This window comes from Heptranchias perlo, chromosome 5 (assembly GCF_035084215.1).
Source record: "Heptranchias perlo isolate sHepPer1 chromosome 5, sHepPer1.hap1, whole genome shotgun sequence".
Lineage (NCBI taxonomy): Eukaryota > Metazoa > Chordata > Chondrichthyes > Hexanchiformes > Hexanchidae > Heptranchias > Heptranchias perlo.
Window position 1 is genome coordinate 94,868,730 of NC_090329.1, and position 18,420 is coordinate 94,887,149.

The 18,420-nt window shown below is 41.1% G+C and overlaps 1 protein-coding gene across 4 annotated transcripts in view; it reads left to right on the plus strand.

Moving 5' to 3' along the window:
• Positions 1-18,420, plus strand: part of hbs1l (HBS1-like translational GTPase) — a 178,321-nt gene that overhangs the window by 39,167 nt on the left and 120,734 nt on the right. For 2 of the 4 annotated variants that reach the window (XM_067984847.1, XM_067984849.1), the window contains exon 5: positions 8,282-10,448. The exons of the other annotated variants lie outside the window; for them this stretch is intronic. In XM_067984847.1, coding sequence (XP_067840948.1) covers positions 8,282-9,840 — 1,559 coding nt within the window. In that variant the 3' untranslated portion in view covers positions 9,841-10,448. Of the gene's footprint in view, positions 1-8,281; positions 10,449-18,420 lie in introns of those variants that run through there. 4 annotated transcript variants of the gene reach the window in all.

Here is an 18,420-nt window from a genome sequence, read left to right on the forward strand (position 1 = left end):
GGAAACAGCTTTAATACCCATGAATTACATCATGATCGCGTCGGAAAAGGTACGTTTTTTAAATTCGGGTTTGCCACACGCATCTCCACATTTTTTTTTCTCTTCCTCCACCCCCCCAACCCCTGCTGCCAACCTGCCACCATTTCAAAATTGAGCCCATGGTTCCCAAAGCTTTCCACCACTGGGGTTTTTCTCATGTCATTCTGGGTCTGTTGTAGATCAATTGATAGCAATCAATCTCTATGACTAGTCAACAACTCCATTATTGTATCATGCGACTACCAGGATGGTAGAAGGCAAACTAGATGAAACTTGTTCTTTTTTCATCTAGCAATTCCTATGTTCTTTGTGATCAAATGTTTATGAAATTTGATGGGGATTTAGTTTTATTTTCTTCACATTTAGTATTTTCCCCTCTGCCTTCTTTAGATACATTAATCTGGCAAAAACCCATCCTTTTCTATTAATCAGTGTTATATCTAATAAATTTGCATGTGTTTACTGTCCTTTGAATGTGAAGTATGCTGATTGATTGATTGCTTTTTGGTGAATGGCTCATATTTCACCATCAAAAAAACACTTGTTCAGTATTTCTCAAATTTCTCCAGGATCCTGTATTTCCCCCTCTCCCCACAGTCCTTCGGCACTCTAAAAAAAATAACATTTAATTAAACGTGCAAAAGAAGCTCTGAAAAGAATTTACAAAATTTGTCCATTTTCCAATACTTCCAACAACTTCCCTTATACAGGCCTCTTCTTAAAGGCCTTGGGCTTGCCTTATTGTCTTTTCCCAGAGCATTACTTTTAGGATAGTACCAGTCACATGATCCCATGTACTTTCAGCTTTTGTGGCTTATTGTAGTGCTGCCTAAATAATGGTTATATGCAAGTTTAGATTGGATAATGTCATGCAGTTAGTTACAAGAGAGTAATGCAAATTTAGGACATGCTGATTTTTTTTGTTTGTAAACTTTTAAAAGACCCTGATCATCAGCTTCAGCTTGAAATATTTGTTTGAAAAATACAGGCAAGTATGTATTCAAATAGTTTAAATAAAAAATCAATTTCCCATAATTCCTACTAGTCATGGATACCTTTTCCCCATCATTTCCACTACTGGACACAAAAGCACGATAATCAGGCATTGAGTTTTGGCTTCCCACCCCCGCCACTGTGCAGTGTTTTCAAATAACAGCGGGTGTGCTGGAGCTGAGGATTAGCCGTGGACTATCCAGTTTCTCTACCACACCTCAGATGTTAGCTACAGTTAGGAGGCCAGCACCTTATCATAGTAGGCACAGCACAGGAGGAGGCCATTCAGCCCATTGTGTTTGTGCTAGCTCTTGGAAAGAGCTATCCAATTAGTCCCATTCCCCTGCTCTTTCCGCAAAGCCCTGTAGTTTTTTTTCCTTCAAGTATTTATTTATCCAATTCCCTTTTGAAAGTTACTATTGAATCTGCTTCCACCACCCTTTCAGGCAGTGCATTCCAGATCATGAGAACTCGCTGCATTAAAAAAAAATTTCCTCATGTAGCCTCTGGCTCTTTTGCCGATAACCTTAAATCTGTGTCCTCTGGTTATCGATCCTTCTTCCACTGGAAACTGTTTCTCCTCATTTACTGTATCAAAACCGTTCATGATTTTGAACACCTCTATCAAATCTCCCCTTCTCCTTCCCTGTTCTAAGGAGAACAACCCCACCTTCTCCAGTCTGTCCATGTAACTGAAGTCCCTCATCCCTGGCACCACTCTAGTAAATCTCTCTAAGGCCTGGACATCCTTCCTAAAGTGTGGTGCCCAGAATTGAACACAATACTCCAGCTGCAGCCTAACCAGTGTTTTATAAAGGTTTAGCATAACTTCCTTGCTTTTGTACTCTATATATTAATAAAGTCCAGGATCCCATATTCTTTTTTAGCAGCCGTCTCAACTTTCCTGCCACCTTCAAAGATTTATGTATGTGCACCCCCAGGGGTCTCTATTCCTGCACCTCCTTTAAAATTGTACCGTTTAGCTTATATTGCCTCTCTTCATTCTTCCTACCAAAATGCATCACTTCACCCTTCTCTGTGTTAAATTTCATCTGCCATGTCTGCCCATTTCACCAGTCTGTCTATGTCCTCTTGAAGTCTGCTACCACCCATATCATTGTTCACTACATTTACAAGTTTCGCGTCGTCTGCAAACTTTGAAATTATATCCAAGTCCAGGACATTAATATATCAAAAAGAGCAGTGGTCCTAATACTGACCCCTGGCGAACACCACTGTATACTTCCCTCCAGTCTGAAAAACAACTGTTCACCACCACGTTCTGCTTTCTGTCCCCTAGCCAATTTTGTATTCATGCTGCCACTGTCCCTTTAATCCCATGGGCTTTAATTTTGTTTACAAGTCTATTATGCAGTGCTTTATCATATGCCTTTTGAAAGTCCATATACACAACATCAACCACACTACCCTCACCAACCCTTTCCGTTACTTCATCAAAGAATAAAACCGGACGAACCACCTGGCATCGGACCACTAGGCACCGGACACAACAACGGCAAAACACCAAGCCCAGTCGACCCTGCAAGGTCCTCCTTACTAACATCTGGGGATTTGTGCTAAAATTGGGAGAGCTGTCCCACAGACTAGTCAAGCAACAGCCTGACATAGCCATACTCACAGAATCATCCCTTTCAGCCAAAGTCCCAGACTCTTCCATCACCATCCCTGGGTATGTCCTGGCCCACCGGCAGGACAGACCCACCAGAGGTGGCGGAACAGTGATATACAGTCAAGAGGGAGTAGCCCTGGGAGTCCTCAACATTGACTCTGGACCCCATGAAATCTCATGGCATCAGGTCAAACATGGGCAAGGAAACCTCCTGCTGAATACCACCTACCGTCCTCCCTCAGCTGATGAATCAGTCCTCCATGTTGAGCACCACTTGGAGGAAGCACTGAGGGTAGCAAGGGCACAAAATGCACTCTGGGTGGGGGACTTCAATGTCCATCACCAAGAGTGGCTCGGTAGCACCACTACTGACCGAGCTGGCCGAGTCCTGAAGGACATACTGCTAGACTGGGCCTGCGGCAGGTGGTGAGCGAACCAACACGAGGGAAAAACTTACTTGACCTCGTCCTCACCAATCTACCTGTCGCAAATGCATCTGTCCATGACAGCATTGGTAGGAGTGACCACCGCACAGTCCTCGTGGAGATGAAGTCCCGTCTTTGCACTGAGGACATCATCCAACGTGTTGTGTGGCACTACCACCATGCTAAATGGGATAGATTCAGAACAGATCTAGCAGCTCAAAACTGGGCATCCATGAGGCGCTGTGGGCCATCAGCAGCAGCAGAATTGTATTCCAGCACAATCTGTAACCTCATGGCCCGGCATATTCCTCACTCTACCATTACCAACAAGCCAGGGGATCAACCCTGGTTCAATGAGGAGTGTAGAAGAGCATGCCAGGAGCAGCACCAGGCGTACCTAAAAATGAGGTGCCAACCTGGTGAAGTTACAACTCAGGACTACATGCATGCTAAACAGCGGAAGCAACATGCTATAGACAGAGCTAAGCGATTCCACAACCAACGGATCAGATCAAAGCTCTGCAGTCCTGCCACATCCAGTCGTGAATGGTGGTGGACAATTAAACAACTAACGGGAGGAGGAGGCTCTGCAAACATCCCCATCCTCAATGATGGCGGAGTCCAGCACGTGAGTGCAAAAGACAAGGCTGAAGCGTTTGCAACCGTCTTCAGCCAGAAGTGCCGAGTTGATGATCCATCTCAGCCTCCTCCCGATATCCCCACCATCACGGAAGCCAGTCTTCAGCCAATTCGATTCACTCCACGTGATATCAAGAAATGGCTGAGTGCACTGGATACAGCAAAGGCTATGGGCGCTGACAACATCCCAGCTGTAGTGCTGAAGACTTGTGCTCCAGAACTAGCTGCGCCTCTAGCCAAGCTGTTCCAGTACAGCTACAACACTGGCATCTACCCGACAATGTGGAAAATTGCCCAGGTATGTCCTGTCCACAAAAAGCAGGACAAATCCAATCCGGCCAATTACCGCCCCATCTGTCAACTCTCAATCATCAGCAAAGTGATGGAAGGTGTCATCGACAGTGCTATCAAGCTGCACTTACTCACCAATAACCTGCTCACCGATGCTCAGTTTGGGTTCCGCCAGGACCACTCGGCTCCAGACCTTATTACAGCGTTGGTCCAAACATGGACAAAAGAGCTGAATTCCAGAGGTGAGGCGAGAGTGACTGCCCTTGACATCAAGGCAGCATTTGACCGAGTGTGGCACCAAGGAGCCCTCGTAAAATTGAAGTCAATAGGAATCAGGGGGAAAACTCTCCTGTGGCTGGAGTCATACCTAGCACAAAGGAAGATGGTAGTGGTTGTTGGAGGCCAATCATCTCAGTCCCAGGACATTGCTGCAGGAGTTCCTCAGGGCAGTGTCCTAGGCCCAACCATCTTCAGCTGCTTCATCAATGACCTTCCCTCCATCATAAGGTCAGAAATGGGGATGTTCGCTGATGACTGCACAGTGTTCAGTTCCATTCGCAACCCCTCAAATAATGAAGCAGTCCGAGCCCGCATGCAGCAAGACCAGGACAACATCCAGGCTTGGGCTCATAAGTGTCAAGTAACATTCGCGCCAGATAAGTGCCAAGCAATGACCATCTCCAACCAGAGAGAGTCTAACCACCTCCCCCTGACATTCAACGGCATTACCATCGCAGAATCCCCCACCATCAACATCCTGGGGGTCACCATTGACCAGAAACTTAACTGGACCAGCCATATAAATACTGTGGCTACAAGAGCAGGTCAGAGGCTGGGTATTCTGCGGCGAGTGACTCACCTCCTGACTCCCCAAAGCCTTTCCACCATCTACAAGGCACAAGTCAGGAGTGTGATGGAATACTCTCCACTTGCTTGGATGAGTGCAGCTCCAACAACACTCAAGAAGCTCGACACCATCCAAGATAAAGCAGCCCGCTTGATTGGCACCCCATCCACCACCCTAAACATTCACTCCCTTCACCACCGGCGCACTGTGGCTGCAGTGTGTACCATCCACAGGATGCACTGCAGCAACTCGCCAAGGCTTCTTCGACAGCACCTCCCAAACCCGCGACCTCTACCACCTAGAAGGACAAGAGCAGCAGGCACACGGGAACAACATCACCTGCACGTTCCCCTCCAAGTCACACACCATCCCGACTTGGAAATATATCGCCGTTCCTTCATTGTCGCTGGGTCAAAATCCTGGAACTCCCTTCCTAACAGCACTGTGGGAGAACCGTCACCACACGGACTGCAGCGGTTCAAGAAGGCGGCTCACCACCACCTTCTCGAGGGCAATTAGGGATGGGCAATAAATGCTGGCCTCGCCAGTGACACCCACATCCTGTGAACGAATAAAAAAAAAAGTTCAAATATGTTAGAGGGTATAACTTCAACACGATTTTTATTTATTAGCCCATACTTTTCCAAGTGCCAATTAATTTTGTCCTGGATTATTGTGTCTTAAAATATCCCCACAACCGACGTTAGGCTGACTGGCCTGTAATTGGCGGGTTTATCCCTCTCCCCTTTTTTGAACAGGGATGTAACATTTGCAATCCTCCAGTCCTCTGGCACCACCCCCATATTTAAGGAGGATTGGAAGATTGTGAGCAGAGCCTCCTCCGTTTCCCTTAGTAACCTAGGATGCATCCCATCTGGACTGGGTGACTTTTCTACTTTGAGTACTGCCAATCTTTTAAGTGCCTCCTCGTTATCTGCTTTTATCCTAGTCAATATCGCTACTACCTCTTCCTTTATTGCTACAATGGCAGCATCCTCTTCTCTAGTGAAGACAGATGCGAAGTATTCATTTAGTGCCTCAGCCATGCCCCCTGTCTCCAGATCTTTTTTGTTCCTAATCACTCCCACGCTTCCTTTGACTACCCTTCTACTATTTATATGTTTATAAAAGACTTTTGGGTTCCCTTTTATGTTAGCTGCTAATCTATTCTCATACTCTCTCTTTGCCCCTCTTCTTCCCTTTTTTAAATTTCCTCTGAACTTTCTGTATTCAGCATGGTTCTTTACTGTATTATGAACCTTATATTCATCATAAGCCTCCTTTTTTTGTTTCATTTTAATCTCCATATCTTTAGACATTCAGGGAGCTCTAGCTTTGGATGCCCTTCCTTTCCCCCTCCTAGGGATGTGTCCACCCCGAACCAACTCCTCCTTGTGTTGCCTACCAATTTTTGATTCCAATCCACCGGGGCAAGATCCCTTTTTAACTCACTGAAATTTGCCGTTCTCCAATTATGTATTTTCACATTTGATTGTTCCTTGTCCTTTTCCATAAATATTCTAAACCTAATATTATGATCACTGTTCCCCAAATGCTCCCCCACTGAAACATACTCCACTTGCCCCATTTCATTCCCCAGAACTAAATCCAGCACTGTTTCTTTCCTGGTTGGGCTGGAAACACACTGTGCCAGAAAGTTCTCGAACACATTTCAGAAATTCCTCCCCCTCTTTGCCCTTTACATTGTTACTGCCCCATTCTGTATTGGAATAATTGAAGTCCCCCATTATCACTACTCTGAAGTTCTTGCATCTTTCTGTAATTTGCTCCTCTATGGTGAGCTTTTTGGTTAAAATTGAATGCAGCCATGTATTTTTCAAATTGTTGTGGTTTTCCTTTAAAACTTTTCTCTTGTAGAACAGCTAGTTCTGCCATGCATGTCATTAGCAACCATTTAATATCCACATATATATATATATATATATATATATATATATAATTAATTATACTGGATGGCTGTTAATAATTTTCAAGTGAAAATTGTTGTAGGGGGGAAGGGTTCTGGCCTTCAGAAACCTGGCGCTTAGGGGCAGAGGAAGTCATGCTTGTGGCAAACACCTCTTCATTGCCACTGGCATGAGGACCTGGATTAAACAGTTGGTGATGAGTAATCTCGTATCTGGTATTCAACTTGGTCATCCGGAGCATCATAGTGGCTGGCTATGTATTTGCCTTTTTAACTTTGCTGAAGTCAGATGTCTGCTGAGGAACTGTGATGTTTGTTCAACAGTTGTTAGAAGCCATTATTGGACACTGAGTATATAAAGACATGCTCATATATCCACTCTTTGGTACCCATCTTAATTGCAGAGTGTTTTTGCTGAGGCTTTACATCTCCAGTTGGTGGTACCACTGTTTGGGGTGTGGTGTTTGTCCATTCTATGGTCAGGAGGATGGTGGCTGTGTGCATACATATTTATGTTAAGTTGTGCACACACCACATTGCTCAGAAATTGTTCCTGATTTTTGCTCTACATTAGTAAGGGCTCACACCTGTGCTTTCCGGTTAACTAATGACCAACTAGTGATTATTGTCAGGGGGCGTGGGGGATGAGGGGACGGTAAGCAGGGTCCCTTTTGCATTGAGTTGGCTCTATGATGGGAGATTAGATCCTCCCGAGTCTAACTCGGTAATCTGATATTTGAACCAACCAGGATGTGCAGTATGGATAATCCATTAATGCGACCTGAAAAGGTAGATCCATCACGGGGGCTAGGATTCTTACAACTTTGGTCCAAATAACCTTGCAAGCCAATGGGTGGAGTGGTCCTACATGGACAAGCAGAAAGAGGTTTACTAGTATTGTAGTAATACTACAGTATTGTAAAAGCTGTGGGCTTTTAACTGGTTAAACTTCAGTAGTACTCCTGTGTCCACTTAAGAGGTTTCTAAGGTAGCCTCTTCCAGTCTACCTGGTATCGCTGGGCTCAGTTGGGTGTGTTCTTATTGGGAGAGAGTGTTTACAGCATATCAGGCAACTGAAATTCTATTTATGTGGATTTCTCAGTAGTTTAGTTTGGAGACTTAAAGATGGTTTTAGGTTTCTGAGTGTCAGACATCCTGCTGACCAAAAAGAAATGTAAATTTATATCTTTAAGCATGATGAGATGATTTTTCATCAGGGTGAAGTGAATACTTCCATTTTAAGTCCTGTAAAGGTGTTCCAGTTTCTTTAACTATGCTGTTACATGTAAAAACTAGAATATTCTGAATTTAGTTTTGAGAAGATTGTTCCTTTAAAAGATTCTTTTAATAACAAATGCCTTTTTCCTTTCACTTTTTTTGTGGCCCTATCTTCTTCCAATCTGACAAAATTGGGAATTGCCATTGGACTTCTGAATTCCTATTTGGTTCCTTGTCCATCTTCTGACCATTTCTGGCTATCGTAAGGTAAGAAGACATATTTTATTCATCAAAATTAGTAGCTTCTAAACAGACCGATTCATGTTTACCAGTATCTTTATTAGATGACACTAATGATTCTTCAACTTTTGATTTGAGTATTCTGTTATCGACCAAGTCTGAGCTAAGTTGTGTGTCTGCTCCCATGGCAGCAAGTGAATCTATTAATACTGAAAGTGTAAATGAGGGAGAGGAAACCTCAGCACAAAGCATTTCGTTGTTGGAAATGATCAAAGAAACCCCAAATGTGGTGCAGACAAATATGAAGGCATTAAATGGCCCGTCGGCTGACCAGGTTACAGTAAGTTCACGAGGAGGGATAAATCTTGCAGATCTGATTAAAGACTGTGAAGACAGTGACCACCAAGATTTGAATCCAACTTTTCTACCTCTTGGTGATTTATCAGAATTGCCCACCGTGATGGGTTTTGAACAGTCTGTCGGGCTTGCAGCAGACAAATCAAAGTTGTCATTTTTGACACAAAATAAGACTGAAGGAATCTTGCAACCCTCCCCCACTTCCCTCTCAAAACTGCCTTTTACAACATTAGACACCAATCACAGTCAATTTAGCCCCTTAACTCTGCCATCACAAAATCCTGAGTACCTAGCATTGTCACTTGGGGCTCTGAATCTAGTTGATCAGCTGAACCAACACCAGCAGAAAAGTAATGGACTTAATGATACTTCGGTTACAGTTGCACAAAGCAGTCCGATAGACATAGTAGGCGAGAATAATAGTTTGTCCTTTCATCAATATGGAAGTCCGTCTTTAGCTGATCTTATCGAGGAACATCAAAAAAATAGTCCAAGCCGCTCTGATTCTCCCTCAATTCCTCTCTGGGGCCAGTCAGTAACCTCAACGGACGGTGTAATGTTACCATTAGGGTCTTTATCATTGGCACAGTTAGCCAGTGAATGTCAGACTAAAACAATGGCAGATACATTTACGGGGTCAATGTCTTTAATAACATCCAAACCAATGAACACTTCTGAACTGGGAAATATGTCACTGTTTGATTTGATCACAGAAAATATTCAGCAAATGCCTGAAAATTCAAAAGCAAAGGACGTTCATTTTGGCACATGTGAAATTCAGCATTCTTCAGGAAAAACCGCAGGGCAGCAGTCTACTGATTTGAATATGTTCACAAAAAAAAAGACCTCAGAACCAGAGATTGATCTTTCAAGTACACTTGTTAAAAAACCTATTCTCCAAAATACAAAACCAGTGAATTACAAAGCATTTAATGGGAACATGTGTATTAGTAATCACAAGCTTTCAAAGCGAACAAGGACCACTTCTTGGACAAAACATTGTTGTGCTAAACCATCTTGGTTTGCTCTTGCCCTGTGCTTTCAGAACCCTATAAAGAAAAATAAAAAAACATTGCTTAATATTCACAAAACATTTTTATATAGCAGACAAGTTCCAGAAACAATGGGAGAAGATCAGAGCTCTTTGTTTGAAATAAAACCATTTGACTTCAGTACACCATCTCCAGATGATATTATAAAGGCCAGCCAGAAGAAAGCTTTTATTAGAGACTAGGACTAATATAATGCTGCCTCATTTTGTATTTACACTGAGTTGTGTACTGAGTCACTGGAAAATAGTTTTGCTGTGGTTAGCAATACTTTGGACTTGACCATCATCTGAATTTTTAGGGGGTTGCTCAATTAATTCACGAATATTAGCAATATTTCAAGCTGTTGATGCATATTAAAATAACATTTCTTCTGTAGAAGGTTGAAGATTATCGACAAACCTTCCACACAATAATTAGTTAATTCAGTCATTGGTCACTGTCCATTGTGGCATAATACTGAACGTTACCTCTATAGTAAAGCTTTAAATGTAAATCTTTGTTCTTCAGATGCTGTAATAAGATTACATTTCTCTGGACCAATTTTTATGAAGCTTTTAGATTTTTACTTTTAATTTTTCTAACGTTCCAAGACAGGTTTTATGGAAGTACAGCTTCATTGTATTTGTAATCTTTCTACGTGTTTAGATTTGAATTCTAATAGCAAAAAGCAGCTTTCCAATTTTCAGTAATTTCTTCAGTTAGTATCATCAGTGAAAACTGAAGATGGACTTTTTAAAAAAAAATGTTCTTTGTATTTGCTCTTCATGTGAAGTAAAGAACACACTGCAGACGATTGTAATTCAACTTTTTATTCATTTAACAATCTTTTTAAAGAAATAATAAAAACCAGCCTGAAAGGGTGCAGCTTATGATACTTTTGGTGGTGATGGGGAAAACTGGTCTCCTTTTCAGCATCCTTCCACCACAGAGTCTTTCACATTACTTCATATCAGAGCTCATTCTTTATAATCACAGCTGATGACATAATGAAGAAAACTATTTTCACTGGTAGAATGTCGTATCTGAGTCTAGAATTATTTTTAAGATCATCACTTAAATTTATATTAATTACTGTGGAAATCTTCAATTCTGAAATAACTGTCATACGTCTTGTTCAGAGCAATTCATCAGAGAGAAAGGCATTGAAGGTTGTGCGACAGATTTACATTTTTCCATTTTTGTGCCATATTGACCCGTTATGAAGATGTTAGCAGATGTTTCCATATTACTGTGTCATAATTGATACTATTAAATCATTATAATATAATGTGTATCTGATCCTCTTGTTAGCTATTGTGGTCAAGCTCTTTGTTCCTCTTCTCTGGTGAATTGTCAGAAATGTTGAAACTACAGGTGAAGTAGATTGAGCTCTTAATTTGTAGGAGCTCCTTCCAGTGATGCTGCACTCACTACCCCTACTTTTTACACCATGAACAAATCTCATCCTACAACTTACTAACTGACAATTCAAAATGGTATTTAAAAAAAAAGTCTGATTGTGAATAAATTAAGATTGGATAGCTGTGTATTCATATTTGCTGTTGTGAATGACATGACATGCTCAATACACTTGCTGCTTCATGACCTGAAAGTTAGAGTAATCACAGCCTTGAAATACAAAATCTGTTCTAAGGCTTCAACTTACTGTGTTTGTTGCTGTTCATGACCCTAGCATGTTTTATGGTTGATATTTTAATGTTATGTTTACAAAAAATGTAAAAAATGTTGACAAAAATTGGAAAATGAAATGATTTGACAAGTATTCATAAAATAATATTTGAAAATGTGTATACATTTCAAATGAGTTAACTTACTTGCAAGTATATATATATTTTTTAATATTAAAGTTAAATCAGTGAATTTAGATTTTATGATTTTATTTGCATATTGACAAATTTTGAAATTGTATCGCAGTTGGCAATCAGTCTTATGGATTCTGGACTGCATGAATAAATTCAATTAAAAAAGGTTATTTTCCAGGGTTTTATCTTTTAGGCCGTGAGTTACAAATGTTGTTTAACTAGGAATTTATATTTCAAACTAGACATGTTAGGTGACTTCATGCTATGCTGGTAAAGAAAGAAAGGAAGAATTTGCATTTATATAGCACTCTATCACAATCTCAGGACACCCTTTAGTGCTTTATAGCCTATGCACACTGAATCAGCGGTTCAAGGAGAAGACCCACTACCACATTCTGAAGGGCAACCACGGATGGGCAATAAATGCCAACCTTGCCAGCAACACCCATATCCCAAGAACAAAAAAAAACTCTCAATCCTGGAAATTCACAAGAGCATCTGAAAAAAAAAGACAGGTTCATGTTTCAGGTATAGACCTTTGTATCGAAATATTAGCCTGCCTGATTCTGATTCTGATGGATTTCCAGTATTTGCAATTTTTTTTTTATTTCTCAGATGTTTCTAAAAAAGAAAAAGGGATGCTTTATATTTCATTTGTCTCCTAGCATTTAAACATAAGCCTCTGAGGTTCACATGAAATGGAGAGAAAAAGTGAGACTCATGTAATCAATGGGTAATATCCGTTTATATGCAAATCATTGGTTTCAGGAAACTGTTATTTTCAAGTTGAGAATATATCTTCAAATGTAATTGAACCCAGTGCTGAGAAGTCAAAAATAAGTAACTGTAAAACGACTGCTAGAAAACACATGAGGGAGAAAGGAATGTAAGGATATGTTGATAGGGTTAGATGAAGTAGGGTGGGAAGATACTCGTGTGGAGCATAAACACTGGCATGGACCAGTTGGGCCTAATGGCCTATTTTTGTGCTGTACATTCTATGTAATTGGCTGTATTGCACACGGAGACAAAATTCCGTCCTCAATTTAAAATCATACATTCTAATCTTTATATTTCTGTTAGAAATTCCCATGTCCATATTTATAAAGGAAACTGACTATTTAAACGTTCCATGCTGTAATTATACCAGTCATGGCACTAAATGCCTCCACTGGGGGGAAGGGTATAATTATAGTATGTTAAGTTTACACGGCTATTTTCCAATTTAAATGTAGTGTATGCAGACGTAAGATTTTTAATACATTATTTGTCAGTCTCTTGTAGCGTTGTATATGGGTATTTATGACCAAGTGCAGTATTCAGTTCATGCAGTTTTAGAGGGCAGGAGGACAATTAAAACACGGTAGGAGAAGGAGGCATTTGGTGGTAAAGAAGGGGGAGGGGGAACAAGGGGAGAGGGTGGGAGATGGAAAGACATAAAACAATCCCGGGCTGGGGGGGAGCTGAGAGTAAGTTGGGAGAGTAGTTTATGCATTTCTCAGCTGGTGCTGACAAAATCAGCAGAGGAAATATCAACCTTTCATTTACCGAGGCCCCGTGAATCCTTTTAATTCAGGAGGGGGAAGGCTGTAATTTCATCTGCGATGGACCAAGAATTGTCATGGGGTGGCGGGAGGCTACACATCGATCTGTCAGGACCAAGAATCCTATCAGCAGGGTTGCACTTCAGATTTTAATTTCAACAGGGGTTTGCATGCCAATTGTGATTTGCTTGGAGGGGATGAGAGGGAGCACGGGCCATCAGATGAACGGAGGGAGAGTGGGGTGGGGATTCCCATATGTCAAAGAGCCAGATGATTGACAGGCCTGATTTCAGAGCTACCTGTATCAATTGACTGGCGGATGTTGGTACACTCAAAGAAATGAGAGGAAGGGGAGACCTGCCAAGCAGAATAGGCGGGAGAGAGCAGGATCCTTTATCACAGCTGTGGCCGACCTTCAGTAGTGTGATTAAGAAACAAACGTTATGGAGGAACTGATATTGGTATATAATAGTGCTACGGTACTCAATGGACAGGGGGAAGAGAGCTTAGGAGACCAGTAAAGGAGAAGCGGCCTGAATTTACAATTATCTGGTGAAACAATTAAAATTTACAGCTTACAAGTAACTTAAGAATATATCTTGCATTCAGATATTGTAGTTTCATCATTTTGCTGCAGTCACCCAGTGGTCAGGATCAAGAAAGCCATAGAGAAATAAATCCCTCTTTTCCCCCCCCTCCCCCCAAGTTTACAGCATCACCTGTTTCTTTTCCAGACTAACATTAATGACAGGCCTTTTAACATTGTAAGTGCCTGTTATAGGACCACCTGCAGGTATCACTGCTGCTGCATCTATGTTATTTTTTTTAATAGATTTTGCCATTGACAGAGCCTGACACAAGTTTTCAGTGCATCTTAGAATCAGAATGGTTACAGCACAGAAGGAGGCCATTCGGCCTGTCGAGCCCATGCCGGTTCTCTGCAAGAGCAATCCAGCTAGTGCCACTTCCCCGCCCTTTCCCTGTAGCCCTGCAAATTTTTTTCCTTCAAGTACTTATTCAATTCCCTTTTGAAAGCCACGATTGAATCAGCCTCCACCACCTTTTCAGGCAGTGCATTCCAGATCATAACCGCTCGCTGCGTAAAAAAAAATCTTTCTTCATGTCGCCTTTGGTTCTTTTGCTAATTACCTTAAATCTGTGTCCTCTGGTTCTCGACCGTTCTGCCAATGGGAACAGTTTCTCTCTCTCTACTCTGTCTGGACCCCTCATGATTTTGAACACCTCTATCAAATCTCCTCTCAACCGTCTCTGCTCTAAGGAGAACAACCCCAGCTTTTCCAGTCTAACTACGTAACCTGAAGTCCCTCATCCCTGGAACCATTCTAATACATCTTTTCTGCACCCTCTCTAAGGCCTTCACATCCTTCCTAAAATGCGGTGCCCAGAATTGGACACACTACTCCAGTTGTGACCAAAGCAGTGTTTTATAACTTCTTTGCTTTTGTACTCTGTGCCCCTATTTATAAAGTCCAGGATCCCGTATGCTTTTTTAACTGCTTTCTCAACTCGTCCTGCCAACTTCAGCGATTTGTGAACATATACCCCCAGGTCTCTGTTACTGCAGCCCTTTAAGAATTGTACCCTTTAGTTTATATTGCCTCTCCTCGTCTTCCTACCAAAATGTATCACTTTGCATTTCTCTCCGTTAAATTTAATTTGCCACATGTCTTTCTACGTCCTCTTGAAGTCTATCACTATCCTCCTCGTTTCCACTACACTTCAAGTTTTGTGTCATCTGCAGATTTTGAAATTGTGCCCTGTACACCCAAGTCCAAGTCATAATATTTATCAAGAAAAGCAGTGGTCCGAGTACCGACCCCTGGGGAACACCACTGTATACCTTCCTCCAGTCTGAAAAACAACCGTTCAACACTACTCTCTGTTTCCTGTCACTTAAGCTAATTTCGTATCCATGCTGCCACTGCCCCTTTATTTCATTGGCTTCAACTTTGCTGACAAGTCTATTATGTGGCACTTTATAAAAAAGCTTTTGAAAGTCCATATACACCACATCAACTGCATTTCACTCATCAGCCCTCTCTGTTTCCTCATCAAAAAACTCAATCAAGTTAGTTAAACACAATTTGCCGTTAACAAATCCATGCTGGCATTCCTTAGTTAATCCACACTTGTCCAAGTGACTTTTAATTTTGTCCCGGATTATCATTTCTAAAAGCTTCCCCACCACCGAGGTTAAACTGACTGGCCTGTGGTTGCTGGGTTTATCTTTACACCCTTTTTTGAACAAGGGTATAACATTGCAATTCTCCAGTCCTCCGGCATCATCCCCATATCTAAGGAGGATTGGAAGATTATGGCCAGTACCATTGCAATTTCCACCCTTAATTCCCTCAGCAACCTAGGATACATCCCATTCAGACCTGGTGACATCTACTTTAAGTACAGCCAGCCTTTCTAGTACCTCCTCTTTATCAATGTTTAGCCCATCCAGTATCTCAACTACCTCCTCTTTTACTCTGACTTTGGTAGCATCTTCTTCCTTTGTAAAGACAGATTCAAAGTACTCATTTAGTACCCCAGCCATGCCAACTGCCTCCATGCGTAGGTCTCCTTTTTGGTACCTAATTGGACCCACTGCTCCTCTTGCTATCCGTTTACTATTTATATGCCCATAGAAGACTTTTGGATTCCCTTTTATGTTAGTTGCATAAAATCTTGGAATGGAATGTATTTCAATCAGTATATATAATTCTCTTTCCCCATCAATCTAGTTTTTTGAATATATTTTACGTTTAATATTATTTCTCCCAATTCAATGAAGACCACCCATTGAGATCTCCAGTTTCATCAAGGAGCCCCAAAGTGATGTCACGTGCAGCACAGTCAGTGGTTTTGTAGATATAAACTTGGATTTTTTTTTATTCGTTCATGGGATGTGTGCGTCGCTGGCAAGGCCAGCATTTAGTGCCCATCCCTAATTGCCCTTGAGAAGATGAGCTACCTTCTTGAACCGCTGCAGTCTGTCTGGTGAAGGTTCTCCCACAGTGCTGTTAGGTCGGGAGTTCCAGGATTTTGACCTAACGACGATGAAGGAACGGTGATATATTTCCAAGTCGAGTTGCTGTGTGGCCACTGTTACTGATACTAGTTTTTTTTATTCCAGATTTTTATTTAATTAATTGAATTTAAATTCCCCTGTGGCACGTGGCGGGATTTGAACTCATGACTCCGGATTATTAATCCAGTAACATAACCACTATACTACCGTTCCCATCTTTTTAGGTCTTAGTTTCTGAATGGGAGACATCCAAGGCAGAAAACTTCAGTACATACCAAATTTTGTCATTTATTTAGCTGGTACTGAACCTTTATGACTTGAAAGCACCTTGATTTGCAACCAGAAATAAAAAGGCCATAGCTTGCAGATTGGTGTTGAAAGTATTAGCTGAGGAGTTTCCTGGTGAACTTGGAGACCAAGCAGATTGAGTGTGTGTGGAGTTGGGGAAACAATATTCAAAGAATTTTTACCAAATTGATTATTACATTCTTGGTGAATGTTTGCATTCATCAAGATGAGGGATGGCCATTAAGTAGAGTGGAATATGTTTTGAGTTTGGACATCCACTGTCAGTTTCAAGTACTCCTAGGTCATGTGTAGCATGGACAGAATCTATATAAAACTCTTAATACCTATACTCAAAAAACCCCCCCCCAAAAAACCAAAAAAATCCTGTTGTACTAATAGAATTTTTTAATGTTCTTACAGCCTTTCTGGTTTCGTGACATTAGTGCTAATTTGTCCTTAATAGTGGGTAGTTGTGTGCTATGGCCCCATACCCTCTAGAACTACTCCAAGTCAATGTGAGTCCCAGAAGTGAAAGAGTGGGATAGATATTAGCCTATCATCCAGTTGCCACTTGAATACAGGGTCATGTTCTGCCTTTTGCCTCTCTTTAAAGTGTTTTTCAGCAATTTTAGAAGAGGGACAAGATATATTTTATAGAAACATTCTACATAGACTAAAATACTTCAGATTTCCCCCATTTCAGCCAGCTTCAGGAACTCTATAAAATGGGCACCCCTACCCAGATTTAGGAGAAACCATTTGGATCGTTGCTTGTAAATAGGTGATTTATGATCAGAGGACTAATTAATCTTTTAAGCTAAGACTGAAAAGTTCTTAAGATTCCAAATACCAAATTACAACCAAATGTAAATGCTGCACATACCAATATTGGTATTTATGATGTATAGCTGGAGCCTTGTAAATACTGGCATTTATATATCCATACTTTGGGGGAGATGCAGAGCTCACTTGTTAACTTTTGGATTTGCTCAATCGCTGCACTAAAAGCTCCATGACCAGTTATAGAATTGTTAGTTGCTGTAGTTGGTCATGTTCTTCTATCTATATTCTTACCTTTTAGCGTTTTGGCATTGGGGCCAAAGAAGTTGTTGTACATGAGATTGAAAGTTGATCTGGTTGTCATTACTACTTTAAAAAAAAAATCTTTGGGTTCATAGGCTTCATTTGTTTATATTCGGTGTCATTGAATAAATTCATAACAGAGATCAATAGATTTCTAGACATTAAAGGCATCAAGGGATATGGGGATAATGCAGGAAAATGGCGTTGAGGTAGATGATCAGCCATGATCTTGTTGAATGGCAGAGCAGGCTCGAGGGGCCGGATGACCTACTCCTGCTCCTATTTCTTATGTTCTTAAATATTGGAAGAATTTTTTTCCAAACCATGTTATGCACGTCCTTGCTGTTAATGTGTGAAGGATATCCATGGAGAAAACCATATTAGAATCTCAAAATAAATTTTAATTATAGCTGAAAAATAGTCTTAACAGAACTTATTTTTTAACTTTAATGCCCTCAATACTTTGGAAAAATGTTATGTTTTGATTGTGTGCCTGGTGTGTATTTGGAGCAAAACGCAGTAAATGTTGCACAGAGAAAATATTCAGAATAAGAATTTTAATCCTTAGTAGTATCTTAATATTGCAATAGCTGGTAAAGTTTGCATTTCATTTAATGGTAATAAATAATCCCCATCACATTAAGAGGACATTTCAAAATGCATGACATAAACAAATTATTTTGAAGTATGGTCACAATTTCCATGTAAGTGAATATGGCAGCCATTTAGTGCACAGGAAAGTTCAACAGAATAATTAATCTGTTTTTGGTGATGTTGATTGAAGGAAGAATGATGACCAGGACACAAGGAAAATCCCCAGCTCCTCTTCGATTAGCACCATGGAATAATCATTCATCTAAAAAGGCTGATGGCCTCAGTTTAATGTCTGACCAGAGGAGGGTATCTTCAACAATGCAACAGTCCCTCAGTACTGCACTGAAGTTTCCGCCTACCTTAGGAGCTCGAGTTCTGGAGTGGAATGAATTGCATAAGATTCCATTTGAA